The sequence below is a fragment of the Capricornis sumatraensis genome, chromosome 1 (genome assembly GCF_032405125.1).
Source record: "Capricornis sumatraensis isolate serow.1 chromosome 1, serow.2, whole genome shotgun sequence".
Lineage (NCBI taxonomy): Eukaryota > Metazoa > Chordata > Mammalia > Artiodactyla > Bovidae > Capricornis > Capricornis sumatraensis.
Window position 1 is genome coordinate 261,443,960 of NC_091069.1, and position 26,692 is coordinate 261,470,651.

A 26,692-nucleotide genomic window follows, 5' to 3' on the forward strand; every position below is an offset into this window, starting at 1 on the left:
ACATGTCATACCACAAAACTCCTGGTTCCCAGCAGTCACTTAATAAATGGTAGTCCTCCCCATCCCTGCTTGTGTAGATAACACACAACTCAGGTTTCATCTTCAAATATATTCTAAATTGATTATCATACGAGTAGAGCTGTTGATTCTGAAGACAGGTGAAGTTTCCATCTCTCCAGCCTTCGTGCCTTGATTCATTTCTCAGCGCTTTAATGAGCATCTACCGTAAGAACTGACTACTTTGGAAGAGAACAAAGGAGAGTGAACTATGAATCCTGTTACCAAGGAGACTGGGGTCGAGAAAGGGAGGCTACATATTTTTAAATGCCAGTAGAGAAACAAAATAAAGTACTACCTTTATAAGAAGGGGAAATTATTAGGTTTTAAATTGAAGTTAGTTGATGTACAATGTTGCATCTGTTTCTAGTGTAGAGCCCAGTGATTCAGTTATAATTATGCATATATATTCTTCTTCCTGTTCTTTTCCATTGTAGGTTATTACAGGGTATTGAACATAGTTCCCTGTGCCATACAGCAGGTCCGTGTTTATCTCTCTTGGATATAGTTGTATGCATGCGTTAATCCCACACTCCTCCCCTTTCTCCGTTGGTAACCAGAAGTTCTCTCTGTCTGTGAGTCTATTTCTCTTTTGTAAATAAGTTTATCTGTACCTTTTTTTTTAGATTCCACATGTAAGCAACTTCACATGAGATTTGTCTTTGTCTGACTTCCTTCCCTTGCTTCCCTGATGGCTCAGATGATAAAGAATCTTCCTGCAATGTGGAAGACCTGGGTTTGATCCCTGGGTTGAGAAGATCCCCTGGAGGAGGGCATGGCAACGCACTCCAGGATTCTTGCCTGGAGAATCCCATGGACAGAGGAGCCTGGCGGGCTGCACTCATGGGTCTCAACGAGTCCGACCATGACTCAGTGACTGAGCACAGATCTGCTTCTCGTAGTGTGATAATCTCTGCGTCCACCCGTGTTGCTGCAAACACCGTTCTTTCTTTCTTCTTAATGACTGATACCCCATCATATATATGCATCGAATCTTCTTTATCTTTTCATCTGTCAATGCACAGTTAGGTTGCTCCCATGTCTTGGCTGCTGTGAATAGCCCACCGTGAACACTGGTGGCGTGTATCTTTTCAAATGAGAGTTTCTCCAGAAGGAGAGAAACTCTATCAATTAGGGTTATCAGGGAAGGCTTCATGGAGGAGGTAGGGCTGTACTGGGCTTTAAAGAAGACGTACAGTTCAGGCAACAGTGAAGCTGGGGCTACAGTGAGCCAAGACTAAAGCTGTGGGCTTGAGCAGGGGAATCACTGACCTGGGACTGGCAAGACCCAGGTTGGGAGTGCCTTGGCTGGACCGCTTCCCCTTCACTTCCTTCATCTGCAAAATGTGTGAAATGATCTGCGCCCGTTGGTCTTTCAGGGCTCTGGAGAGGATCTAATGGGAGCTTGAGTGTGGAAACTCTTTGGAAACCATGAAGCACTCAGTGAAGCAAAAGGGAACATTTTTTTCTTCTCTTAGCCCATAAACTTCATGACAGCACTGGGCACAACTGATGCTGTCAGCCTTTAAAAAATGCTTCATGAAGTTTACCAAAAAATTATGCTGCAAACCTTCATCAGTTGCTCAGTCGTGTCCGACTCTGTGTGACCCCATGGACTGCAGCACACTAGGCCTCCCTGTCCATCACCAACCCTCTGAGCTTGCTCACACTCATGTCCATCGAGTCAGTGATGCCATCCAGCCATCTCATCCTCTGTCATCTGCTTCTCCTCCCACCTTCAATCTTTCCCAGAATCAGGGTCTTTTCCAGTGAGTCAGTTCTTTTCATCAGGTGGGCAAAGAATTGGGAGTTCCAACTTCAGCATCAGTCCTTCCAATGAATATTCAGGACTGATCTTTACGGAGAAGGCAATGGCACCCCACTCCAGTACTCCTGCCTGGAAAATCCCATGGATGGAGAAGCCTGGAAGGCTGCAGTCCATGGGATCACTGAGGGTCGGACACAATTGAGCGACTTCACTTTCACTTTTCACTTTCACGCATTGGAGAAGGAAATGGCAACCCACTCCAGTGTTCTTGCCTGGAGAATCCCAGGGATGGGGGAGCCTGGTGTGCTGCCATCTATGGGGTCACACAGAGTCGGAGACGACTGAATTGACTTAGCAGATCTCCTTTAGGATGGACTGGTTGGATCTCCTTGCACTCCAAGGGACTCTCAAGAGTCTTCTCCAACACCACAGTTCAAAAGCATCAGTTCTTTGGTGCTCAGCCTTCTTTATGGTCCAAATCTCACATCCATACACAACCACAGGAAAAACCATGGCTTTGACTATATGGACCTTTGTTGGCAAGTGATGTCTCTGCTATTTAATATGCCGTCTAGGTTGGTCATAGCTTTTCTTCCAAAGTGCAAATGTCTTTTAATTTCATGGCTGCAATCACCATCTGCAGTGATTTTGGAGCCCCCCAAAATAAAGTCTGACACTGTTTCCACTGTTTCCACATCTATTTGCCATGAAGTGATGGGACCAGATGCCTTCTTCGTTTTCTGAATGTTGAGCTTTAAGCCAACTTTTTCACTCTCCTCTTTCACTTTCATCAAGGGGCTTTTCAGTTCCTCTTCACTTTCTGCCATAAGGGTGGTGTCAGCTGCGTATCTGAGGTTATTGATATTTCTCTCAGCAGTCTTGATTCCAGCTTGGGATTCATCCAGCCCAGCATTTCTCATGAAGTACTCTTCATATAAGTTAAATAAGCAGGGTGACAATATACAGTCTTGACGTACTGCTTTCCCAATTTTGAACCAGTCTGTTGTTCCATGTTCAGTTCTAAATGTTCCTTCTTGACCTGCATACAGGTTTCTCAGGAGGCAGGTCAGATGGTCTAATATTGCCATCTCTTTCAGAATTTTCCACAGTTTGGTGTGATCCATACATTCAGAGGCTTTGGCATAGTTAATAAAGCAGAAATAGATGTTTTCCTGTTGCTTTTTCTTTGCTTTTTCTATGATCCAACAGATGTTAGCAATTTGATCTCTGGTTCCTCTGCATTTTCTAAATCCAGCTTGAACATCTGGAAGTTCTCAGTTCGCATACTATTGAAGCCTGGCTTGGAGAATTTTACTACCATGTGAGATGAGTGCAATTGTCTAGTAGTTTGAACACCCTTTGGCATTGCCTTTCTTTGGGATTTGAATGAAAACTGACTTTTTCCAGTCCTGTGGCCACTGCTCAATTTTCCAAATTTGCTGACATATTGAGTGCAACACTTTCACAGCATCATCTTTTAGGATTTGAAATAGCTTAACTGGAATTCCATCACCTCCACTAGCTTTGTTTGTAGTGATGTGTCCTAAGGCCCACTTGATTTCAGACTCCAGGATGTCCGGCTCTAGGTGAGTGATCACACCATCATGATTATCTGGGCATTAACATCTTTTTTGTATAGCTCTTCTCTGTATTCTTGCCACATTTTCTTAATATCTTCTGCTTCTGTTAGGTCCATACCATTTATGTCTTTTATTGTGCACATCTTTGCATGAAATATTCCCTTGGTATCTTTAATTTTCTTGAAGATATCTCTTGCCTTTCCCATTCTATTGTTTCCCTCTATTTCTTTGCATTGATCTCTGAGGAAGGCTTTCTTATCTCTCTTGCTAGTCTTTGGAACTCTCCCTTCAGATGAGTATATCTTTCCTTTTCTCCTGTTCCTTTAGCCTTTAAATATTTAATGTAAATATCATAAGTCTTGAATATTTACAATTTTTTTCAATTATACCTCAATAAAACTGAGAGTAAAAAACTTTTATGAAATAAAGAACCATTGATTGAATGAATGACTCCATGAGTGCTCTGGGCTGAATGTCTGCGTCCCCCACAAAGTCATATGTTGAAATCCCCAATGTGGTGGTATTAGGAGGTGGGGCCTTTGGAGGTAATTAGATTTAGATGAGGCCATGAAGGTGGAGCCTCTTAGAAAAAGAGGAAAAGACACAGGATACAGTGCAAAAGGGGTGGTCTACCAGCTGGAAGTATGTCTTCAGTTCAGTTCAGTGGCTCAGTTGTGTCCAACTTTTGCAACCCCATGAACCGCAACATGCCAGGCCTCCCTGTCCATCACCAACTCCCAGAGTTCACCCAAACTCATGTCCATTGAGTTGGTGATGCCACCCAGCCATCTCATCCTATGTTGGCCCCTTCTCCTCCTGCCCTCAATCTTCCCCAGCATCAGGGTCTTATCAAATGAGTCAGGTCTTCGCATGAAGTGGCCAAAGTATTGGAGTTGCAGCTTCAGCATCAGTTCTTCCAATGAATATTCAGGACTGATGTCCTTTAGGATGTGCTGATTGGATCTCCTTGCAGTCCAAGGGACTCTCAAGAGTCTTCTCCAACACCACAGTCCAAAAGCATCAATTCTTCAGCACTCAGCTTTCTTTACAGTCCAACTCTCATATCCATACATGACCATTGGAAAAACCACACCCTTGACTAGTTGGACCTTTGTTGGCAAAGTAATGTATCTGCTTTTCAAAATGCTGTCTAGGTTAGTCATAACTTTCCTTCCAGGAGTAAGTGTCTTAATTTCATGGCTGCAGTCACCATCTGCACTAATTTTGGAGCCCAGAAAAAGAAAGTCTGTCACTGTTTCCACTGTTTCTCCATTTATTTGCCATGAAGTGATGAGGCTGGATGCCATGATCTTCGTTTTCTGAATGTTGAGCTTTAAGCCAGCTTTTTCACTCTCCTCTTTCACTTTCATCAAGAGGCTTTTTAGCTTCTCTTCACTTTCTGCCATAAGGGTGGTGTCATCTGCATATCTGAGGTTATTGATATTTCTCCTGGCAATCTTGATTCCAGCTTGTGTTTCTTCCAGTCCAGCATTTCTCATGAAGTACTCTGCATATAAGTTAAATAAGCAGGGTGACAATATACAGCCTTGACGTACTCCTTTTCCTATTTGGAACCAGTCTGTTGTTCCATGTCCAGTTCTAACTGTCACTTCCTGACCTGCATATAGGTTTCTCAAGAGGCAGTCAAGTGGTCTGGTATTCCCATCTATTTCAGAATTTTCCACAGTTTATATTGTGATCCACATAGTCAAAGGTTTTGGCATAGTCAATAAAGCAGAAATAGATGTTTTTCTGGGACTCTCTTGTTTTTTCGATGATCCAGCCGATGTCTTCACCAAGAACCAAACTTGCGGGCACCTTGATCATGGACGACCAGCCTCCAGAGAGATGAGAAATAAATGTCTGTTGCTTAAGCCACCCAGTCTGCGGTATTCTGTGATAGCATCCTGAGCAGATTAAGACAATGAATGAGTGAATCCATGAATGAAGCGAAATGCTAGCACAGAGTGGGAAAGCATACAGCATGAACCGGGAATCAAGGGCTGCCCTTGAAAGCATGTTCTGTCGCTGGGTGTTAGGAGAGCAATCTGTGATGGGATAGAATGTGTCCACTTGGCTGGTGGTTCTTGGACCATGGTCTGTGAACCAGCAGCGTCTGAATCACCTGGGAACTAGTTAGAAATGCAAGTTTCTGGGCCCCCACCCAGGGCAACTGAATCTGAAACTCAAGGGTGAAGCTGGTAATCTGTGTTTTGGCAATCAGTCCCTCTAGGTCATTACGATGCATAGTAGATTTTTGCAAACCATTGCTTTGTACTTCGGTGGGGATTTTAGAAGTGACTCTCCTGGAAATTCAGTGTTAATGAAGGTATTTGGCTGTTGATGGACATAATCAGAGCTGTATTTCTGATATGATAAGGCATGAAGTTGGGCCTAGAAGAATTAATGGTTTCAATGTACAAAGGACTAGTAGCAATACTGGAAAATACATATCTACCAATCCTCAGAGTTGAATTTTTTTTTTAATTGCAGATAACGTCCACATTGTCACCTAAGCAGCAAAACAGAATGGGCATTGCTCCCAGGCACTGGGAAAGCTTGCTGGGTCTGCAGAGCAGAAGGCATGAGAACGCTTATGTGAAAGCACAGGAATTAACTGTCCAAATGGGGCCCAGCCAATCTCAGAGAGGCCTCCTAGTTCTGATGAACTCTGGGGAAATGTTACCTGGGACCTTCCAAACCAAGTTAAATGGGCAACTCTTCCTGAGACTGGGCTAACTAAACACACAGGGTGCAAATTCAGTTTTGTCTTCAGGGCTGGTGGAGACAGGTCTGCCAAAGGACAGGACATCTCATGGAAGAGAAATGAAGAGCCTCAAGAGAAAACATTTATCTTGAGAGTCAAGAAGCAAAAATCCAAGGGTCGGATGGGCAGGAAGTTAGGGAGAAGCAGAATGAGGACTATTTAGAGTGGCTCTGGGGCTTTGGGGATGACCAGTCACTAGGTTTGCCCAGGACTGTGGGGTATCCCAAGACACATGGTGTTCAGGACAAGCCCTGTCAAACTAGGACAACTGGTCACCCCGTGGCTACACTCCCTAACCTATATTCAAGGCCTGGGAGAAGACGTGGTGAAAGCGGAATAACTACTGCTCTAAAGCCGTTTCTCAAAGTAACTGTCTGCAGATTCAAAGGCGGCATCACCTGGGAGCTTATTAGAGGGGCAGCTCCCTGGTGGCTGAGCCGGTAAAAATTCCACCTGCAGTGTGGGAGATCTGGGATCAGTTGCTGGGTTGGGAAGAGCCCCTGGAGAAGGGAACGGCTACCCACTCCAGTGTTCTTTTCTTGAGTATTCCATGGACAGTCCATGGAGTCGCAAAGAGCTGGACATAACTGAGCAACTTTCACTCACTTTTGGACCTGCAGGACTAGACCTGTACTAGAACAGGAGCCCTGAGTGATTTGCAAAACATCAGTTTGAAAAAGACAGTCTTAGAAGATCCTGTGAGCTCCAGTTGGGTTCCCCCAATAAGAAAATGTAGCACTGATGGAAAGTAGAGGCAATTTCTTGGCTGTGATATGATTTATGTCCAGGTCAGCCAGATTCAAAGCCAAAAACCATATCAGTCATCCAGAGAAGGAACAGAAGCATCAGGAAAGATGAGATGCTGGAGTATCCAGAACAGACAGCAGAGAGGGAAGAGATGGATGACCCAAAGCAGCCAAGAGGGGCCTCCTGAGCGATTAACAGTGGTAATTGTAGGGAACGTGAGGAGAGCCAGAAATCCACCAGCTGTGGCGAGAGCAAAGCCGAAGCAAACGCTCTTCTGTTCCTACTACTGTGACCCTTTTTGGTTAAAAACAAGCCTCAGAGGACTGGGAAACGAGTGATACTTGGAAACGAGGAACCGCAGCCCTACTGCTAAGCTTGTAGAGAACAGTGAAGAACCATCATCAGCTTTTCTATTTGCATATCACTCTGATATGCAGAGAAAGTTGTTTTCTCCTCTACCTGATCTGCTCTTTTTCCTGGGCTCCAGCTCTCCATTCTCGCGGACATAATTTGCACTTAATTAATCATGTTTCATTCTCTTCCAGCTTGAACATAATTCTTTCACTTAAAACATTCTAACTAGTGGCTCTTAAATGCAGGCTTGCAACTGAATCACCTAGGGGGCTTGTTAAAACACAGATTGCTGGGCCCACCTCCAGGGTTTCTGATTCAGTGCATTGGGTGGAGACTTAAACTTTGTGTTTCCAAGGTGTTCAAGGACGACGCTGATATTATTGGTCCTAGGCACACACACTGACACCCTCTCACAAATGACTCGACACTGTCTTCCCATCCAAAGGCGATGATTTCAAAACCATCCTCTCTGAGAAGAATGCTTCTCGAATTGACTGATCTTTCCAGTGGATCATGGATCCAACACATGGTCTTCCAGTGTAGGATAAGAATGCAGCTTGTGCCGAGAGCACCCAGCCACACCAGTTCGGCACAACTGAACTGGTCTATGTCTTGTTCAACAAGCCCCACCCACTGATCACATGCTAGGATGTCAAGGCAATGTCATTTCATGATACAAATTCCTGAACATGACTCGCCTCTATGTATCTCCCCTCAGGTAGCTAACACACTGGCCCTGCTGATAGACTGCCTTTTGAGTGGCTTTATGTAATTTGAGATGACTCTCAGATTCTCTTTCTCCCTTGTCCGTCTCTTTCCTGAGATGGCACCTGGGTATACGAGGGGGGTGTTTTTGTATACTTGTGACAGCCTTGGATTATGCATTGTTTTCTGGAGGCTCCAAATTTTTTCTATAGAAAGTGAAGCCACTCAGTCGTGTCCAACTCTTTGTGACTCCATGGACTATAGCCTGCCAGGCTCCTCTGTCTATGAGATTTTTCAGGCAAGGGTACTGGAGTGGGTTGCCAGTTCATTCTCCAGCAGATCTTCCCAACCTATGATCAAACCCAGGTCTCCTGCATTGCAAGCAGATGCTTTACCATCTGAGCCAGCAGGGAAGCCCTTCTATAGAATCTTTTCTATAGCAGGGCTGAATTCATCTTCTGCCTGAAATTGAGATCATTGAAACGTGACTAGATTCCACTGATCTTTCGAGATGATGTGTGCTGCACACTTCTGTTGCTGTCACTTTGGAAGTTTCCCCTACTGTCAAAGCTCCACACCTGCCCCCACCCCAACCCATGATCTCTTTCTCGGACCTTCAGTTCAGTTCAGTTCAGTCGCTCAGTCATGTCCGACTCTTTGCGACTTCATGAATCGCAGCACACCAGGCCTCCCTGTCCGTCACCATCTCCCGGAGTTCACTCAGACCCGCGTCCATCGAGTCCGTGATGCCATCCAGCCATCTCATCCTCTGTCATCCCCTTCTCCTCCTGCCCCCAATCCCTCCCAGCATCAGAGTCTTTTCCAATGAGTCAACTCTTCACATGAGGTGGCCAAAGTACTGGAGTTTCAGCTTTAGCATCATTCCTTCCAAAGAAATCCCAGAGTTGATCTCCTTCAGAATGGACTGGTTGGATCTCCTTGCAGTCCAAGGGACTCTCAAGAGTCTTCTCCAACACCACAGTCCAAAAGCATCAATTCTTCGGTGCTCAGCCTTCTTCACAGTCCAACTCTCACATCCATACATGACCACTGGAAAAACCATAGCCTTGGCTAGACGGACCTTAGTCAGCAAAGTAATGTCTCTGCTTTTGAATATGCTGTCTTAGACCTCTGCTAGTCCACCAGTGGTCTCAATGGGGAAGAGAGAAACTCCAGAGACCCCTGCTTCCCACACAAAAGCCTCAAGGAGACAGGGTCACTTTCTAAGTCTGTATACCTTCTACAGCTGTCTCTGCATCCTTGCTTCTGGTCCACATGGGATGTGGTGCTCGGCCGAAAGCTCAGAATCCCCTAGGATAGGGACACTCTGGGGAGGGCTTTCCGCTCAGGTTTTGCTTTTGGAATTCTGCACTCCGACTGTCTGTGTTTGTTCAGTTGTTTAGTCGTGTCTGGCTCTTTGCCGCCCCGTGGCCTGCACCACACCAGGCTTCCCTGTCCTTCACTATCTCTTGGAGCTTTGCTCAAACTCATGTCCATCGAGTGAGTGATGTCATCCAACCATCTCATCCCCTATCGTCCCCTTCTCCTCCTGCCTTCAATCTTTCCCAGCATCAGGGTCTTTTCCAATGAGTCAACTCTTCACATCAGGTGGCCAAATTATTGAAGCTTCAGCTTCAGCATCAGTCCTTCCAGTGAATATTCAAGGCTGATTTCCTTTAGGATTGGATGATTAGATCTCCTTGTTGTTCAAGGGACTCTCAAGAGTCTTATCCAGCATCACAGTTTGAAAGCATCGCTTCTTTGGCACTTAGCTTTCTTTATGGTCCCACTCACATCCATACATGACTACTGGAAAAACCACAGCATTCACTATATGGACATTTGTCTGCAAAGTGATGTCTCTGCTTTTTAATATACTAAGTTTGTCATAGCTTTTCTTCCAAGGAGCAAGCATCTTTTAATTTCATGGCTGCAGTCACCATCTGCAGTGATTTTGGAGCCCAAGAAAATGAAGTCTGTCACTGTTTCCATTGTTTCCCCATTGATTTGCCATGGAGTGATGGGACTGGATACCATGATCTTAGTTTTTTGAATGTTGAATTTTAATCCAACTTTTTCATTTTCCTCTTTCACTTTCATCAAGAGGCTCTTTAGTTCTTCTTCACTTTCTGCTATTAGGATATGTCATCTGCATATTTGATGCTGTTGATATTTCTCCCAGCAATGTGGATTCCAGTTTGAGCTTCATGAAGCCCAGCATTTCGCACCATGTACTCTACGTATAAGTTAAATAATTAGGGTGACAATACACCACCATGTTGTACTCCTTTCCCGATTTGGAACCAGTCCATTGTTCTATGTCTGGTTCTGACTGTTGCTTCTTGACCTGCATAAAGTTTTCTCAGGAGGCAGGCAAGGTGGTCTGGTCTTCCCATCTCTTGAAGAATTTTCCACAGTTTGTTATGATCCACATAATCAAAGACTTTAATGTATTCAATGAAGCAGAAGTAGATGGTTTTTTTTTGAATTCTGTTGCTTTTTTGATGATCCAACAGATGTTGGCAGTTTGATCTCTGGTTCCTCTGCATTTTCTAAATCCAGCCTGAACATCTGGAAGTTCTTGGTTCACATACTGCTGAAGCCTAACCTGAAGGATTTTGAGCATTACCTTCCTAACATGTAAAATGAGTGCAATTGTGTGGTAGTTTGAACATTCTTTGGCATTGCCCTTCTTTGGGATTTGAATGAAAACTGACTTTTTCCAGTCCTGTGGCCACTGATGAATTTTCCAAATTTGCTGGCATATTGAGTGCCACACTTTCACAGCATCATCTTTTAGGATTTGAAATAATTCAGCTGGAATTTCCTCACCTCCACTAGTTTTGTTTGTAGTAATGCTTCCTAAGGCCCACTTGACGTCACACTCCAGGATGTCTGGCTCTAAGTGAAACAGAGCCACTATTACAAGTTAAATGATACTAACATATCTTTAAATGAATTCTATTAAAAGCTAGTGAAAAGTGAAAGTGAAGTTGCTCAATCGTGTCCGACTCTTTGCGACCCCATGGACTGTAGCCTACCAGGCTCCTCCCTTCCATGGGATTCTGTTGATTAATACTCAGAATCATTGCTTTCTATTGTTTTACTGCATTTTACTATTATCTATATTTGTATGGCTTCCCAGGAGGCTTACTGGTAAAGAATCTGCCTGCCAATTCAGGAGATGCAGAATCGATCCCTGGTTTGGGAAGATCCCCTGTAGAGGGAAATGGCAACTCGCTCTCGTATGCTTGCCTGGGGAATCCCATGGACAGAAGAGCCTGGTGGGCTGCAGTCCATGGGGTTGCAGAGTCGGACATGACTTAGCAACTAAACAGCATAGTTGTTATAGATGTGTGGTGGAAATATTATGTAAGAGTGAACTAAAACACAGTCCTTCTCACTTCTGTTCAGTAACATGACGTTGATAGTTTCACACTGGCCAAGGCTAGATGGTTACACCATGGAAATGAGCAAACATTATAATCAGGGCTCCACCCTCCCACACCTCCACCCTCACCCCGCCCCCCCCAAGGCCAGTTATTCAGTGTTAACCAGCACGTCACTGCCTAGAGCCTAAATCTGGGAAAGTGACCCCCTAACCCAGTGGCCTCTCTCACACTACACTTACCTAGATGTTACAGAGATGCCCTTGCCCTGATGATTGGCCCCAAAAAGTGTGTGGAGGAGATACTGAAAAGTCGATCCCGTGTTACCCTCTTATCTAGTTCCTCTTCTTCTGTCTCCCTCTCTCCCTACCTTCTCTTGGGACCAGAAGCAACAAACTTCTGGCCTTTTCTTTCCTCCACATCTTGTCTTTGTCCATTAAGAATACCACTCATGGCTTAACATCACCTTTCCGGTATTCTTCCCCAAAACATACACATTTAGCCTTATTGTGAGAAAATATTGGATAAACTCAGATTGAGGGACAGTCTATAAAATCTCTACCCCATTTGCTTTAAAACTATAGAGACCACGGGACTTTCCTGGCAGCCCAGGTGTTAAGGCTCAGTGCTACCAAGGCAGGGCTTGGGGGTTTGATCCCTGGTTGAGAAACTAAGATCCCACGTGGCACACGGCTTGGCCAAAAACAAATAAACAAACAAACTGTAGAGATCAAGACAGACAAGGAAAGACTAAGATACATAAAATCATAGCTTAGAGGAGACTCGTGCACGAGATTCCAGGTGATATCGTGAATTGAAAGAAAGAAAGACAATTAGCAGAAAACCAGGAAATCCAAATAAAGTCTGAGTATGGTGCCAATGTCCCTTTCTTAATTTTAACCCTTATGCACAGCTGGGGGAAGGGTACAGGAGAACTCTTGGTACCATGTTTGTAGCTCTTCTGTAAATCTGTAGTCACTTCCAAATAAATAAGTAAACACTGAAGGGAAAACTCCACAGTCTAAGTAACAGGTGGACTACAGATCATTGCTACTCTATGGAAAAATCTTATGCTCTGCACTCACCTGCTTCTTGATAGGGTGAAAAAGGGAAAGATGGGGCCGGTAGAAAATCTTCTCTTAACAAAGCCTGGCTTTCCAAGTCTTACCTTTCGCAAGATGAAACATTTTATTGTGGCTCTTGTAGGCTGAACACCGGGATTCCTTGCTGGCTCAGTAGTAGAGAATCCGCCTGCCAATGCTGACGATGCAGGCTCAGTCGGTTCTGGAAGACACCCCTAGAGAAGGAAATGGCAACCCACTCTAGGGCTCTTGCCTGGGAGACCCCATGGACAGAGGAGCCTGGTGGGCTGCCGTCCATGGGGTCCCAAAAGAGTCAGACACAATTCTGCGACTAGACGACAACAGTCTGAACATTAACTATTTCCCTTTGTCTTTACAATCTTGCTGTAACAACAACATCACCATCACCGGAGAGTGGACTTCCTCAGATGAAGGAAGTCATGGCATAGATGGTAGGTTAATATAAATCCCCAACGATGCTTTGCTGCTGGTGCCTGAGTAGAAAGAGTCAGGGCTCTTTCTGGGGTATCTCTGCTCCCCTTAGCACAGGAAGCCTCGGGAAAGTGCTTATTGATCAGAGCCTTGAAGATACAGGAAATGCGCAGCACCTCCGCAAGACCAGAAATAAATCTAACAAGTCACAGACGAAGCACAAGCATCAGAATATGACATTAGTATACACGCTGAGATGGAGCGAAAGATGGGCCATCCAGGCGTTCACTGGATATTAGCGAAGTTTAATTTAAGGCCCCAAATAAGAGGCATTGTATCTAGTTATACCCTTTCACTGGAAAGAAAAAATTCAATATCTTCTATTAAGGAGGAAGGAAAGCTCTCAAAAGCACTGAGTTGTCAATTGCCAATTTACACAAATCTCTTCTCTCCTCCAAAAGTTTCTGATGATTATGGTTTCTGGAAAATAATGGATTTTTTTTTTTTTCAGTACACACTCAATCTACAAAAAAGCTCTTCCAAAAATTTAAGCTAGAAAAACAGGTAATTTGCCAGTATCATAGAGATAACTCATGCCAGTTGAAAAACACACTTTTAGAATTTGGAACATTACAAGGAGAGTTAAGCACTCTGTGTGTGTCTGTGCATGTTTGTACCCCTCGCCAGTGAGATCTTCCAAGGTGTAACGTGCATTTAGAGTCCCTCTCGTAGCGTTGAAACTGTGAGGCGTTTTTCTGGAAGATTCGCTCAGTTGTCCTGCAGGCACGCTGGCAATCGCCTATGTGATTTATAAACACTGTGATGCATTTGTCAGAAGTAGACCTGAGTCTGCTAATCACTTATCACATCTTTCACCCACTACTTCTTAGTGTAAGAAGCAACGTTGCTTATCTTACCAATACATAGTATCCAACTTGCAGAAAATGTAAATAATATGGAAACCAGCAAAAGGAGATCCTGTGTGCAGATTCCTACATCCTGGGCAGCACAGATCTATTTAGAACTGATAGCTCTTTCCTGTGCGAAGACCAGTGCCAAATAGACTGCTTATGGAATTCTTGGCTTTCTTCGTATCTTTTTGGGGATCAGCAGAGTTTCTTTTTCCCTCCACACCAACTTCATCTCCTTTATACTTGAAGAATTCAGTATTAGTTTAAAGGACTTTTCAGTTTAAAGCAAACTTGTAGAGATTTTTCTCACCCACGGTTGATGGATGAACAGGAAAAAAAGTAGGTTGAAATCGTCCCCAGCCTTTCAGATCTCGAAGGGGAAAGAAAGTAGATTGTACCTGAAAACTATGCAAATTTTTGAAAGTAAGTAAAGCTACATTGCTCTTCAGGCTTTTAGCTATAGCAATGAGGAAGTGTATATATCAGCTACTTCTTTCTTTAAGGGTGTGTGTTCATTTGTCTCTTGGCATGAAAATTTATCGTTGAAAATTATTGAATTGCCATCTCAATGTTGCACACTACGTACATCTAATATGCATATTGGCAACAAAGACTTATATCCCAAACAGGAAAGGATAATTCATGAAACTAAATTTGAAGTTCAGGCAGAACTGAGATATTCATGAATTTGTATTTTCCTTTCTCTTGGCCTTATTGCTATTTGTATAGTGCATAAATAATGACAGATAAAGAACCAATGAGCACATTTCTACTGGGAGATATTTTTTAAATGGGACAACTATCCCTCAGTTATTTGTGTACATAAAACCTTGATTCCCTTTTCACAAGAAAAACAGGTGAATCTGAAAAAAAAGTGCAGAAGATTATCTTTCATGAAAACATACTGATAATACCAACGAAAGCAAGACAACTTACTTAAAAAATAATTGTTCTTGACCAGAGATTTACACGTAGGAGCCTAATTTATAAATTTCATGTTTTGTTCTTCCTGCCTTTGCCTTGTTCCCTTGAACTTTTTTGCTTTGGATGACCTTGTACTTTTTTTGTGACTCACACTCAATAATGTGTGTCATTGTGCATTTTTTATAGCAAGAAGCAAAGTATTAAAAAATTAATCAAAGTTTCAGGGAAAATGGTACTCCCATAATAGGAAAAAGAAAATATAGCTTTATTTTATCATCTTTTTGGAGACTCTCAAGAGAGGAGCAAAGTTCCTTTAAAAATATGAGATGATATATTGTTTGATAGTTGCTTTAACTACTGCTGATTGAGATAGTAAATTGGAACAACAGGTGGTGATGGGATTCAAAACAAAAACAAAACCCCCCACAAATTGTGTAGAGCCATTCACACGTCACTTTTAGAAAATTGTGCAAAGGAACAAGAATGTTCAGTGCAGCATATATTGTGGAAATGTTGGGAACACCTGATGTCAAAGCATAGAAACTAGTGTAATATAATAAATTAAATCTGTAAAATTCCATTTACTATTACAAAAGAAATAGTGTAGAAAGTATTTAATGATGTGAAAAATAGGAAACATTAAATGGAAAAAACACAAAGTAATTTTTACAGACTATATATATTTATATACATAGTGTTATAAAGGGCTTCCCAGGTGTTGCAGTGGAAAAGAATCTGCTGCCAGTGCAGGAGACACAAGAGACATGGGTTTGATCTCTGGGTTGGGAAGATCCCCTGGAGTAGGAAATGGCAACCCACTCCAGTGTTCTTGCCTGGAGAACCCAGGGACAGGGGAACCTGGTGGGCTGCCGTCTATGGGGGTCACACAGTCAGACAGGACTGAGCAACTGAATTGAACTGAACATGCTATTTTAATATGAAAAGCAAAGGTATTTATCTAAAAAAAACACAATTATTAATTTGCCCCTATTTGTCTTTTGAAAATTTGATAGCTTTATATACTAGTAATTCTCTAACAGGTACTTGATTTTAAAAATGGAAATAGATAAGATAGTTTTTATTTTTTTAAAAAAGCAAGACGTGGCCATATAAAATACTTGCTTTATTAATAGGTAGGCCATAAATAGCCTAATGAGTTATTTCCTGGTGAGAAATAAGAATTGCCATGGCTCAGGATTGTATTTTCTTGGAATATCATCAAAGCCATAAGTAATAACTATTCTAACTTTGCATCTTAAGGAGCAGTTTTTAACATTCCTGCATAGATAAGATAGCTCCTGGACTCTTCCCAATGCTCAACTATTTCTTTGATGACTCAATATACCATTTGATTTATTAATATGAATGTCAAATGACATATTTATTAAATGCTTACTTGGTATTTAGATATTGTCGACTACTGAGCATACCAGAGGGAGTGAGGTCTGGCCCCTTATCTAAAGGAGCTACAGTATTTTGGGGAACAAGTAACATGAAACAAATGGGAAAAAAAATCTAAGAATATAGTCCAAACATCAATTGACTGAAGAGATGAGAGCCAAGGTATTTGCATAAAGCAAATGATAAATTTGGGCTGAAAAGGTGCAGCTTGCCCTGCTTTGGAAGGATGAGTGGGAATCAGCCTGAGGAAGCATGGGGAACATTTCCCTTGGAGAGAGGAGGGGCTGAGTCCATTGGCTGAATTTGTTAGTTGTCGTTGTGTTTACCGCCACTCCTCAGAGTTTGGTGCACCCGGGGCGTGAAGCTATCTGGCGATCCGGCTGGAAGGGGAAACACTGAGATAAGGTGACGAGGCGGGATGCTCCCCGGAGCTGAGGCGGTGGGACAGGATGCTCCACGGAGCTGTCTTCATGGCTTCGCTGACGCCCAGCTCTACGTTTACCCCCACTTCTCTGAGAATCTTCTCTACTCAAGCCCTGAGTGCTGGGCTTCCCCAAATTCCTCCCAATTTCTTTTCTGACCCAATTTCCAATTGTCATCCCCTGGATGAAAGTGGAGGGTTCTAAACTACCCACTCCTATGGTTTAAAACATCTACCCAGGTCCTTGGAGAAGTGACTGGTTCCAGGGCTAGGGCAGGGGGGGTGCAAGGTGAGTCTGGGGAATCCTGTAGTTACCAAAATGTAAGGAAACACTAAGGACGCCAGCAGGCGGAAAGGGCATGGTGCCAGCTTGGAATTGCTCTCAGCGACCAAAGCAAGAACCATTTCAGTAACGAAATAAAACACTGGATTATGCGACAATGATATGGTTACTCCGAAGTCCATACTGACATAGATAAATGATTGAATAAGTAAATGATAGAGAAAGGATAGCTCCTTCTTACAGAAGAATTCCATTAATAAATGAGAAAGGAACGAAAGAAATAGCAAGTCATCAGTAGACCACTAGAACATGAGTTAAAATGTTAGTAATTAGTAAAAATAAGGCGAGATGAGTAAAAATTAGGCAAGATTCATCTATATATGCTAAAATGAGTGGGCAAAAGTTTAAAAAGAAAATAGATATTTGCATAGTCTCAAAATATTGTTCCTCAGATATTTATTATTTACAAAGGGAAAAAGAGTAACTTTATAGAAGCTACAAACACAGTAGATACCAGCTTGACCAAGGGATCAAGTTTAATATCACTTGGATAGGATATGGAGGCTCAGTGGTAAAGAATCCACCTGTGCTGCGAGAGAAAGATCCCCTGGGGAAGAAAACAGCAGCCCACTCCAGTACTCTTGCCTGGGAAATCCCGCGGACAGAGGAGGCTGGTGGGATACAGTCCACGGGGTCACAAAAGAGTGGGGCACGGCTGAGTGACTAGACAGCAACAACTGGATGTGGAACCCTGAGGGGGCCACTCGGAAGGGCCCCCAGCTCTGTGAGACCATCCCTATCAGTGCACAGCCTTCACCTGATCGTGAGAAGCCGCCAAACAACCGCGAATGGAGGAGCGTTTTACGAAATAATTGACTAGCACTCATCAAGAAGGTCAAGGTCATGACACCCAGGGACGCACTGAGGGAATGTCCCAGCCTGAGGGTGGAGCAGGAGACACGACATGTAATACAGTCCGGGTCCTGGAGTGGGCTTTGAACAAAACAAGAGCATTGGTGGAAAACTGGTAAGACCTGAATAAAGTCTGAAATGTAGTGACTGGCATCGTAACTGTTAATTTCCTACTTTTGACCACTGCACCATCATTATGTGAGATGCTAACCCTGGGGGAAGCTGGGTGAAGGGTATACGGCACCTCTGTACTATCTCTGCAGATCTTCTGGAAATATAAAATTATTTGAAAATTAGCAATTAAAAATAAATAAAACATGTATACCCCAAAGACGTCTCGGTCCTCTGTGTCTCTGGAGGGATCTGACTTCCCTTCTTTAAATCCTTCACACACTCTTTGTCCACATTTAAAATCTTCATCCTCTTGACCCTCACATATTTTTATGTCCTCAACCTGAACACAAAAACCACTGGGTCTTTTGGAGAATTTGTCAGACGAAAGTGCACGGTAAGGCTCCCCTTGTCCTCCAAGGACAGAAATGTTAGACAAAATATAATGACGTGTGTGAAATACACAGGTAAACTCAAATGGAAGGGCAGTCCGCAGTTATGGAACAGAAAGCAATGATCTGTGGATATATGAGACCCATGGATTTACAGTGGGGCCTGAAGTCGTAATGCCTGGGGCAGGAAATGAAAGTTTAGGCTAATGCTGGGTAAGGAGCTTGAGGGGCTAGAAAACTCTAACTAGTAGCTTTAGGGAGGTGTTAGGAAAATGTGTCTTATGTTTGGGTCATGAATGGGAAAATCATTACTTCATAAGATATCAAACTCAAGCCTGTACTCTTTGTGGTTGTGGGATTTAAATTTATATTACTCATATGGTATAGCAGGTAAGACATTAATGTAGAAATGGTTATGGAATGAGCAAAACCTCTATGGGCTTTGCAAGTACAAAAGCAAAACCACTTTGGAAGGACACTTTCATAAAGGTCTCTCCAGCAAAAACCCCACTGAATAGGCACTTTCTATCAGAAGTTATACCCTGCCCAAAGAAACAAGGCATCATGAGAAACAAACAATAAAGTCTATACCCTAAAACCTAGAGAAAAATAAAACAGTCCAAACTGGACTATAAAATAGGTCTATTTGGTTGGCTTAAAGAGAAAACTGAGTTATAATACTGCATTCAAAACAAGGTCATTATAAAACTAGGAAATGAAGTTTGAAGAAAACGGAATTCTTAAAATAACCTAGAGGCCAAATACCAATATGTCATAATCTCGGTGGAAGTGTTCCAGAGCAGATTAGACACTATTGAGAATAAGCACCAGATAATAGAAAACAGATCCGAGGAAAGTGTCCAGAGTAAAGATGGAAGACGTATGGAGAAGAAGATAATTGCGGGAGTTCACAAGTTCCAGAGGCTAGAACAAGTTTCAGTGTGTTTCTAAAAGCCATTCTAAAGGAGAGGATATAGAGAAGAAGCAACATTTCGTTTTGTCTTCTCAGCTTTATGGCCAAGCGTACATAATCAACAGATAACCAACAATTGGTGAACCATACGGACCTTTTTGGGCTTTCCTGGTAGCTCAACTGGTAAAGAATTCACCTGCTGTGCTGGAGACCTGGTTTGGTTCTGGGATCAGGAATATCCCCTGGAGAAGGGATAGGCTACCACTCCAGGATTCTCGGGCGTCCCTGGTGGCTCAGATGGTAAAGAATCCGCCTGCAATGTGGGAGATCTGGGTTTGATCCCTGGGTTGGGAAGATTCCCTGGAGGAGGAAATGGCAACCCACTCCAGTATTCTTGCCTAGAGAATCCCATGGACAGAGGAGCCTAGTGGGCTACTGTCCACGGGGTCTCAAAGAGTCGGACACAACTGAGCGACCAAGCACAGCACGGCAAGGGGCTTTTAGCATTGCCTCCTTCATCACTGACGCACCACAGTCAGCTCACCTCTCCTGGATTACGCTGCCACTGACTGAATACTCTTGTCTCCGTTCATCATCTGACTTATTTTACTGCCTTCTAGATTCAGTTTGCATTTTGACTTTCTGATGAAGGGATCTCAGCGATTCCCTCTCTTCCTTAAACTTGTGTACCATTGGATCTGAGCCACCCAGCCAAGTTCTCAATTATATTCTTGAGTCGGGAAACTATGGCAGCAAAACACACCTGCTCACCGCCTGTTTCTGTATAGTCTGCAAGCTAAGAATGGTGTTTTCATTCTATATTTTTAATGTTTGGAAAAAAGCAAAAAAGGGCAATAGTATCTCATGATGTGGAAAAATCGTGAAATTCGAAATTAGTGTCCCTTTCAATGTCCAATAGTTTCATCAGAACACAGCCACGCCCGTTTGTGGTCTGTAGCTGCGCTTACGCCATGGCAGAGTGGAGGAGCTGCAACAAGAAAGACGCCTCCCACAGTGACCGTCGTACTTCCCTTCCCGGCCCCTCGCAGGTGGAGTCTGCCGGTCTCCACGTTCTCCAGCTCGGTCATGCTTACGAGTCTTCCCTCTACTTTGCCTGAAACTACTGGAGGCTCGGAGCATCGTCATCTGCTTTTGTCCCCTAGCTTCTGACTCCATGGAGGACAGTTATGGATTTTCTTCAGCAAATGTTGGCAGCTCGAATACAGGATCTCAAGAAATGAGTCAGACTCCGTAACGCAGACTAGGTCAGAAAGGAAGAGAAGGAACAATAGTTTACACATGCTCATGGATGTTTGAAGGCAGATGCTTTCCTGCTCTGTGGTACCTGTGACTGGATCGAGTGTGGTGGTGTGGGATATGGTGATGGAGACCGCAACCTGAAGCCAGGTGCTTCCAGTTAGATGGCGCAGACCGGGAAGGAGGGCTTGGGGGAGATGCGGTCTGGCGGGCAGCACGTTGGGACCACAGGGCTTAGCGCTGCACAGTCCAGAAAGCACAGCGTAACGAAGACCCAAAAAGCGCAGCGGAGTGATTGGGGGGAGGGCAGAACCACAAAAAGCGCTGTGGAGTGACGGCTGGAGGGCACAACCGCACAAAGCTCCGAAGAATGATGGGGAGAGGGCAGAACCGCAAGGCCTCCAGAGACACTTCAGACAAGCGTAGGACACAGCCGGGGGAACTGAGTAGTGGACTGTATTCTGCCTGAAGTTAGGAAATAGAGCCATTAGCCAAGCTGAGCCTCGGAACAAGAGACCGGGCCAGAGAATCAAGCAATCAAACTATGGGACACGTTTGAATGGGTCTCATGGGTACAAGGGTCTCATGGTTAAGCTCTAAACTAAGAATGGAGAGAGACTTAAATACCAAGTCCTGGAGTATTAAGTTGGATGTTAAATTCTTTCTACCTAAAATCAGATTTTAGAAAACTAAGAAAAACTAAGATCTTGGCATCCGGTCCCATCACTTCATGGCAAATAGATGGGGAAACAGTGGAAACAGTGACAGACTTTATATTTTGGGCTCCAGAATCACTGCAGATGGTGACTGCAGCCATAAAATTAAAAGACGCTTGCTCCTTGGAAGGAAAGTTATGACCAACCTAGATAGAATATTCAAAAGCAGAGACATTACTTTGCCAACAAAGGTCCATCTAGTCAAGACTATGGCTTTTCCAGTGGTCATGTATGGATGTGAGAGTTGGACTATGAAGAAAGCTAAGCATAGAAGAATTGATGCTTTTGAACTGTGGTGTTGGAGAAGACTCTTGAGAGTCCCTTGGACTGCAAGGAGATCTAACCAGTCCATCCTAAAGGAGATCAGTCCTGGGTGTTCATTGGAAGGACTGATATTGAAGCTGAAACTCCAATACTTTGGCCACCTGATGTGAAGAACTTACTCATTGGAAAAGACCCTGATACTGGGAAAGATTGAAGACAGGAGGAGAAGGGGATGATAGAGGATGAGATGGTTGGATGACATCATCAGCTTGATGGACATGAATTTGAGTAAGCTCCAGGAGTTGGTGATGGACAAGGAGGCTTGGTGTGCTGCAGTCCATGGAGTCACAAAGAGTTGGACACGACTGAGCAACTGAACTGAACTGAACTGAAAATCAGATTTGGTTTTAGAAACTAAGCTGGATTTGGCAATATAAGAAATGCCATTGGCCCCAAATATGGCAGCACCCACCCTCATGCCTGAGTATTTGCAAATAAGCTGTAAGGAGGTTGCTGTGTCTCATACCCTGCTGGTGAAGGCGAGTCCTCAGACACACGGTCCACCACCAGTGGTAATGGAAGGAAAGAGGTGCCTGTGGGAGATAACTGAAAAAAAAAAAGATTTATGGCCTCCTTCCAAGAGATCAAAAAAAGACTTGATAAACATGGCAACACCTGGCAAGATGGAGGCCCTACACGATCAGTAGATGAGGTCTGCGCTCCGCCTGCATTCCCGAGGCATTCATCTCGACGTGCAGGAGGCTTCTCACTGTGAGTACCTGGACCTCTCTGCGAGAAGCTTCTTCTGGTGCCTAACTTGCTTGTGCGCCCAGTTGTCAGTGGTGTCTGAAACCATTAGCCAACCAAGGCCCATGAAATGGATAAGAGCCCCATGCTCCTGTCCCTCAGATGGGGTAACTCTGAGCTGTGCCATCCAGGGCAGCAGCCACCAGAGACAGGTGGGCTCCTGAGCATTCAGAATGTTGCTAGTGTGACAGAGGACAGGAATTTCCAATTATATTTGATTTTCATTCATTTAAAGTAAAAAAATGATACTCTTCAGTTACTGGAAGACCTTTATATTTGGAAAAACTTGGCTACATAAACCTACTTTTCAACTGCAAATTTTACAGACTCTAAATACACATCAGGATGAAATTTTAGTGTCCAAATCCAGTATAAAATTGATTTCAAGGACATGGTAAAAAAAAGGTAATATCTCAATAGTGTTTGCATGTTGAAATGTAATGTTTTGGATTTAATAGGTAGAATAAATGATTAAAATCAGTTTTCTCTTTTTAACTTTTTAAATGTTGTTACTAGAAAGTTTAAAACAACCAGTTTGGCATGCTTCACGCATCTTCTGGCCAGTGTTGGCCCACCCCTCCACATCGTCTCAGGGGGATTGACCCCCGGTGCCCACAGTGGCAGCTGGCTTGATGACCCACTTTTTTCTTCTTGTTTAGTCACTAAGTCACGTCTGACTCTTTTCAACCCCGTGGACTGTAGCCTGCCAGGTTCTCCTCTGTCCACGGGATTTCCCAGGCAAGAATACTGGAGCAGGTTGCCATTTCCTTTTCCAGGGGATCTTCCTGCTCCAGGAATCAAACCCGTGTCTCCTGCACGGACAGGTGGATTCCTTGCCCCTGAGTCACTAGAGAAGCTGAACACGCTTTTTCCGGCTTCCTTTCCTTCTCACTTTCCGGCTTCTTTGCTGAGTTTCCTGGGATTACCCCCTCAGTTTGCACTAGAATCCTTCTGTGAGAGTCTGATTCTGGAGACTCCCAACCATGACAAAATGTCAAAAACAGGAAAGGGAAACTTTCCTGTTGGTCCAGTGGCTAAGACTCTGGGCTCCCCTTGCAGGGGGCCTGAGTTTGATCCCTAGTCGAGGAACTAGATCCCACATGCAACTAAAGATTCCACATGTAGCATCAAAGACCTCGTGCACACAAGTAAACAAAAATATTTTAAAAAGCAAGAAAGAGTATAGTTCCCTTGGCTGTACATTAGGTCCTTGCTGGTTATCTATTTTATATACAGTGTGTGTGTGTATATGCTCATTACAACCTCTTCACTTCTCTCTCCTCAACATTTTGTAATAACCTATAGAGCAAAGAATCTGAGAAGGTATCTAAATAGATAAAGACAGATCTGAGTCACTTTGCTGTATAGCCGACACTAACATGACATTGTAAATCAACTATAATTCAATTTAAGAAGCAGGAAATAATTTTAGAGATTAACTATTCTAACCTCTTACATTTATAGGTGAAGAAAACGAGATTCAGAGAGGCTAAATGATGTCACCAAGCCCACTCAGCTATTTGACTGTGAATTCAGAGCTTGACTTCAGATCTCAGGATCCCAGGTCCATTTATTTTCCGATGATATTATATTGACTTTTAAAGATTATTGACCATTTTGGAGAAGTGATTTCTAAAAGCAGAAGAACATTTGGGGCTCACAGGGAGAAATTACAGTAAACCAGCTACGTTTGTTTTGCTCAAGCCTTCTAAACCTTCTTGGGTGAGTGGTAGCCTTTCCTTGCTCCTGGGTGGAAACCTGGAGAGGCTCCTTGACGCTGCTGGTCCTTCTCATAGAACCAGAAGCCCTCTGGTCAGCCGTAGCCACAATTTCATCTCAGAAAGTAGAGCGTCCAGTCCTGATATGAATCCTACTGAGTTGAAAGCTAACTCTCTCTTTCCCCCTCTTCTTCTTCCAGATGGCTATGCAGTTGTTGAGCCACCAGGACTGGGGCAGAGAGACAGAAGGAGAAGCAGGAAGCGTGGGTATTGGGTACCAGTTTGAGATGACGGGACCCTCTCTGGGCCTGGGAGGCATTCACCGCTGACCCTCGCGCTGTCAGACCCTTGGTGAGGTCTTCTCGCGTTTCCTTTGCTGGGCCTTTCTGACTGCAACCCTGCTGACCCGGCAGGTCTCCTTTGGCAGCATCCCACCCTCTCATCACCCGCCTGCACCCCTGCTCCCATCAGTCTGCTCCTCATCCTCTGCCTGGCCGTCTTGGGAAGAAGCCTGAATGACTCCAGTCTGATCACCTGCTCTGGGGTTTGTGCACCTTTAACCCGTGGTCCAAAATCACCACGGATGGTGACTGCCGCCATGAAATTAAAAGACGCTTGCTCCTTGGAAGAAAAGTTATGACCAACCTAGATAGCATATTAAAAAGCAGAGACATTACTTTGCCCACGAAGGTCCATCTAGTCAAAGCTCTGGTTTTTCCAGTAGTCATATATGGATGTGAGAGTTGGACTATGAAGAAAGCTGAGCACCAAAGAATTGATGCTTTTAGACTGTGGTGTTTGAGAAGACTGTTGAGAGTCCCTTGGACTGCAAGGAGATCCAACCAGTCCATCCTAAAGGAAACCAGTCCTGAATATTCATTGGAAGGACTGATGCTGAAGCTGAAACTCCAATACTCTGGCCACTTGATGGGAAGAACTGACTCATTGGAAAAAACCCTGACACTGGGAAAGATTGAGGGCAGGAGGAGAAGGGGACGACAGAGGATGAGATGGTTGGATGGAATCACCGACTTAATGGACATGAGTTTGAGTAAACTCTGGGAGTTAGTGATGAACGGGGAGGCCTGGCGTGCTGTGGTCCATGGGGTCACAAAGAGTCGGACATGACTGAGCGACTGAGCTGAGCTGAGCCTGTTGTCCACAGGAAGTGCAATTTATCTCCCAGATCAGCAATGGGCCCCCCGCTGGCCATCTGCCGATCCTTTGGCTTTCCCCTGCAGGAGTTCAGCAAAGGGCCTCTGAGTTCCCCAGCTGCAAAGCACACGTGTCAAGAAAGAGCCTAAACAGCCTAAAAATGGTCTCACGGAAGCCCCTGTCATTAGGTCCAGGGTAGTGGGTGGCGGTGGGGTCTGTCTCTCCCGCTTGTGAACTAGACGCTAGAGTCCTCTTCCAAGTTACTCCCCTCAAAATTCCTCTTTCCCCTCCAACCCCTGACCCCGTTTACAAGCTTGATGAAGGCAGGGGTTCCAGGAAACATGTAGCCAAGTGGCAGCACCTCTCTTTTGTGAATTTCCTACAGTCTAGCACCTCCTTTCTCACGGGACCTCATTCTACTGTGGTGACTCATTTGAAACTAGAGACTTAATGTTTTCATTGAGCTGATATATTACAAAAAGTTGAGCTGGGAATAAATAAAACTGACATGGCTAATATGCACCTTTTATCACTAGAGCCTGGCAACGAAAGAAATAGGTCCATGTCCAGGTAAGCAGCATGTAAAGCAAACGTTTAGGTTTTAGGGTTTGTAATTATTTTCTAAATAAGATATGCAGGCCTTCAAATATTTGAAAAGATCCTGCATGACGCTACAGAAAAAAAAAAATCATGTTTTATTGTGCTATCTTGGTTTTTTTCCTTTCCTCTTTTGACTTCGACTGTATGGGTTTTAATGAAATAAATAAGTATTAGATGTCTTCAGAGCTGTGTGATTTCCTTTGATAACTGCTAAGACAACAGAGGTTTCGATTGTTTTTGATCTGCTTTGATCTCCCTCAACTACTCTTTTTTTCAGCATTGTAGCATTTCTTTTTGCAATTTTTATATGAGAATGAACAATAAAAGTTAACACTGGCGTTATAATTAATTGAAGAATATGGCTGCATGTCCACATGAAATCACTTGCAACCACCATCTTCGGCTCTTCCTCAGCAGATTGTTTTATTCGCATGTTGCAGTGAGACTGGAGCCACAGCAAGCCGATGTTTTCTTTTTCTTTCCAAAAGAGAGAGTTTTAAAATGTTAGACCCATCTCACAGGCTGAAAGTTTAGTGTCAAAGCATTTCAAACATCATTGCTGTTTGAAAACTCATCACTGTCTCTTACAGGAACAGGAAAATGTTTAGTAACCAAACTCCAAATATACAAACTCTAAATTGCTTGTTTGAAAATAAAAACAGAAAACGCCCAAGTTGGCAATCTTTAATGAGTCCTTTCCAGGATGGTTTAGAAAATGAAATAGCTAGGCTTTGTCTAGATGGATAATTCGTCAAGGACTTGCCCTAATGATTGTGTACAGTGATTTCGGTGAACGCAGGCTCAGTCCTGACGCCGTGTCAGCATAGCAGAAGTCGTGACAGTCTCCTGCAGTCTCAGCTCTCAGTCAGTTCCAGCCTGTTTTAAAATGAACAAAGAGGAAAAGAAAGGAGAAAGATGTAATGTTAATAGACTTCCTTCTGTGCTCTCTCAGGGAGAGGACTTTTTAAATAAGGGGCTTGAACTTGACCTTCTTCAGTGGCACAAAGGTCCAATGCATGATTTTTA

General features: G+C 43.7%; 1 protein-coding gene across 1 annotated transcript in view; it reads right to left on the reverse strand.

Annotated features, from left to right (window-relative positions):
• The window catches only part of LOC138077229 (collagen alpha-1(I) chain-like), a 39,052-nt gene extending 18,815 nt beyond the window's left edge, over positions 1-20,237 (reverse strand). Inside the window, exon 1 of the mRNA XM_068969635.1 lies at positions 20,118-20,237. Within this exon, the coding sequence (XP_068825736.1) occupies positions 20,118-20,237 (120 nt within the window). The remainder of the gene's footprint in view (positions 1-20,117) is intronic.
• Between the last annotated feature and the right edge of the window lie 6,455 nt (positions 20,238-26,692).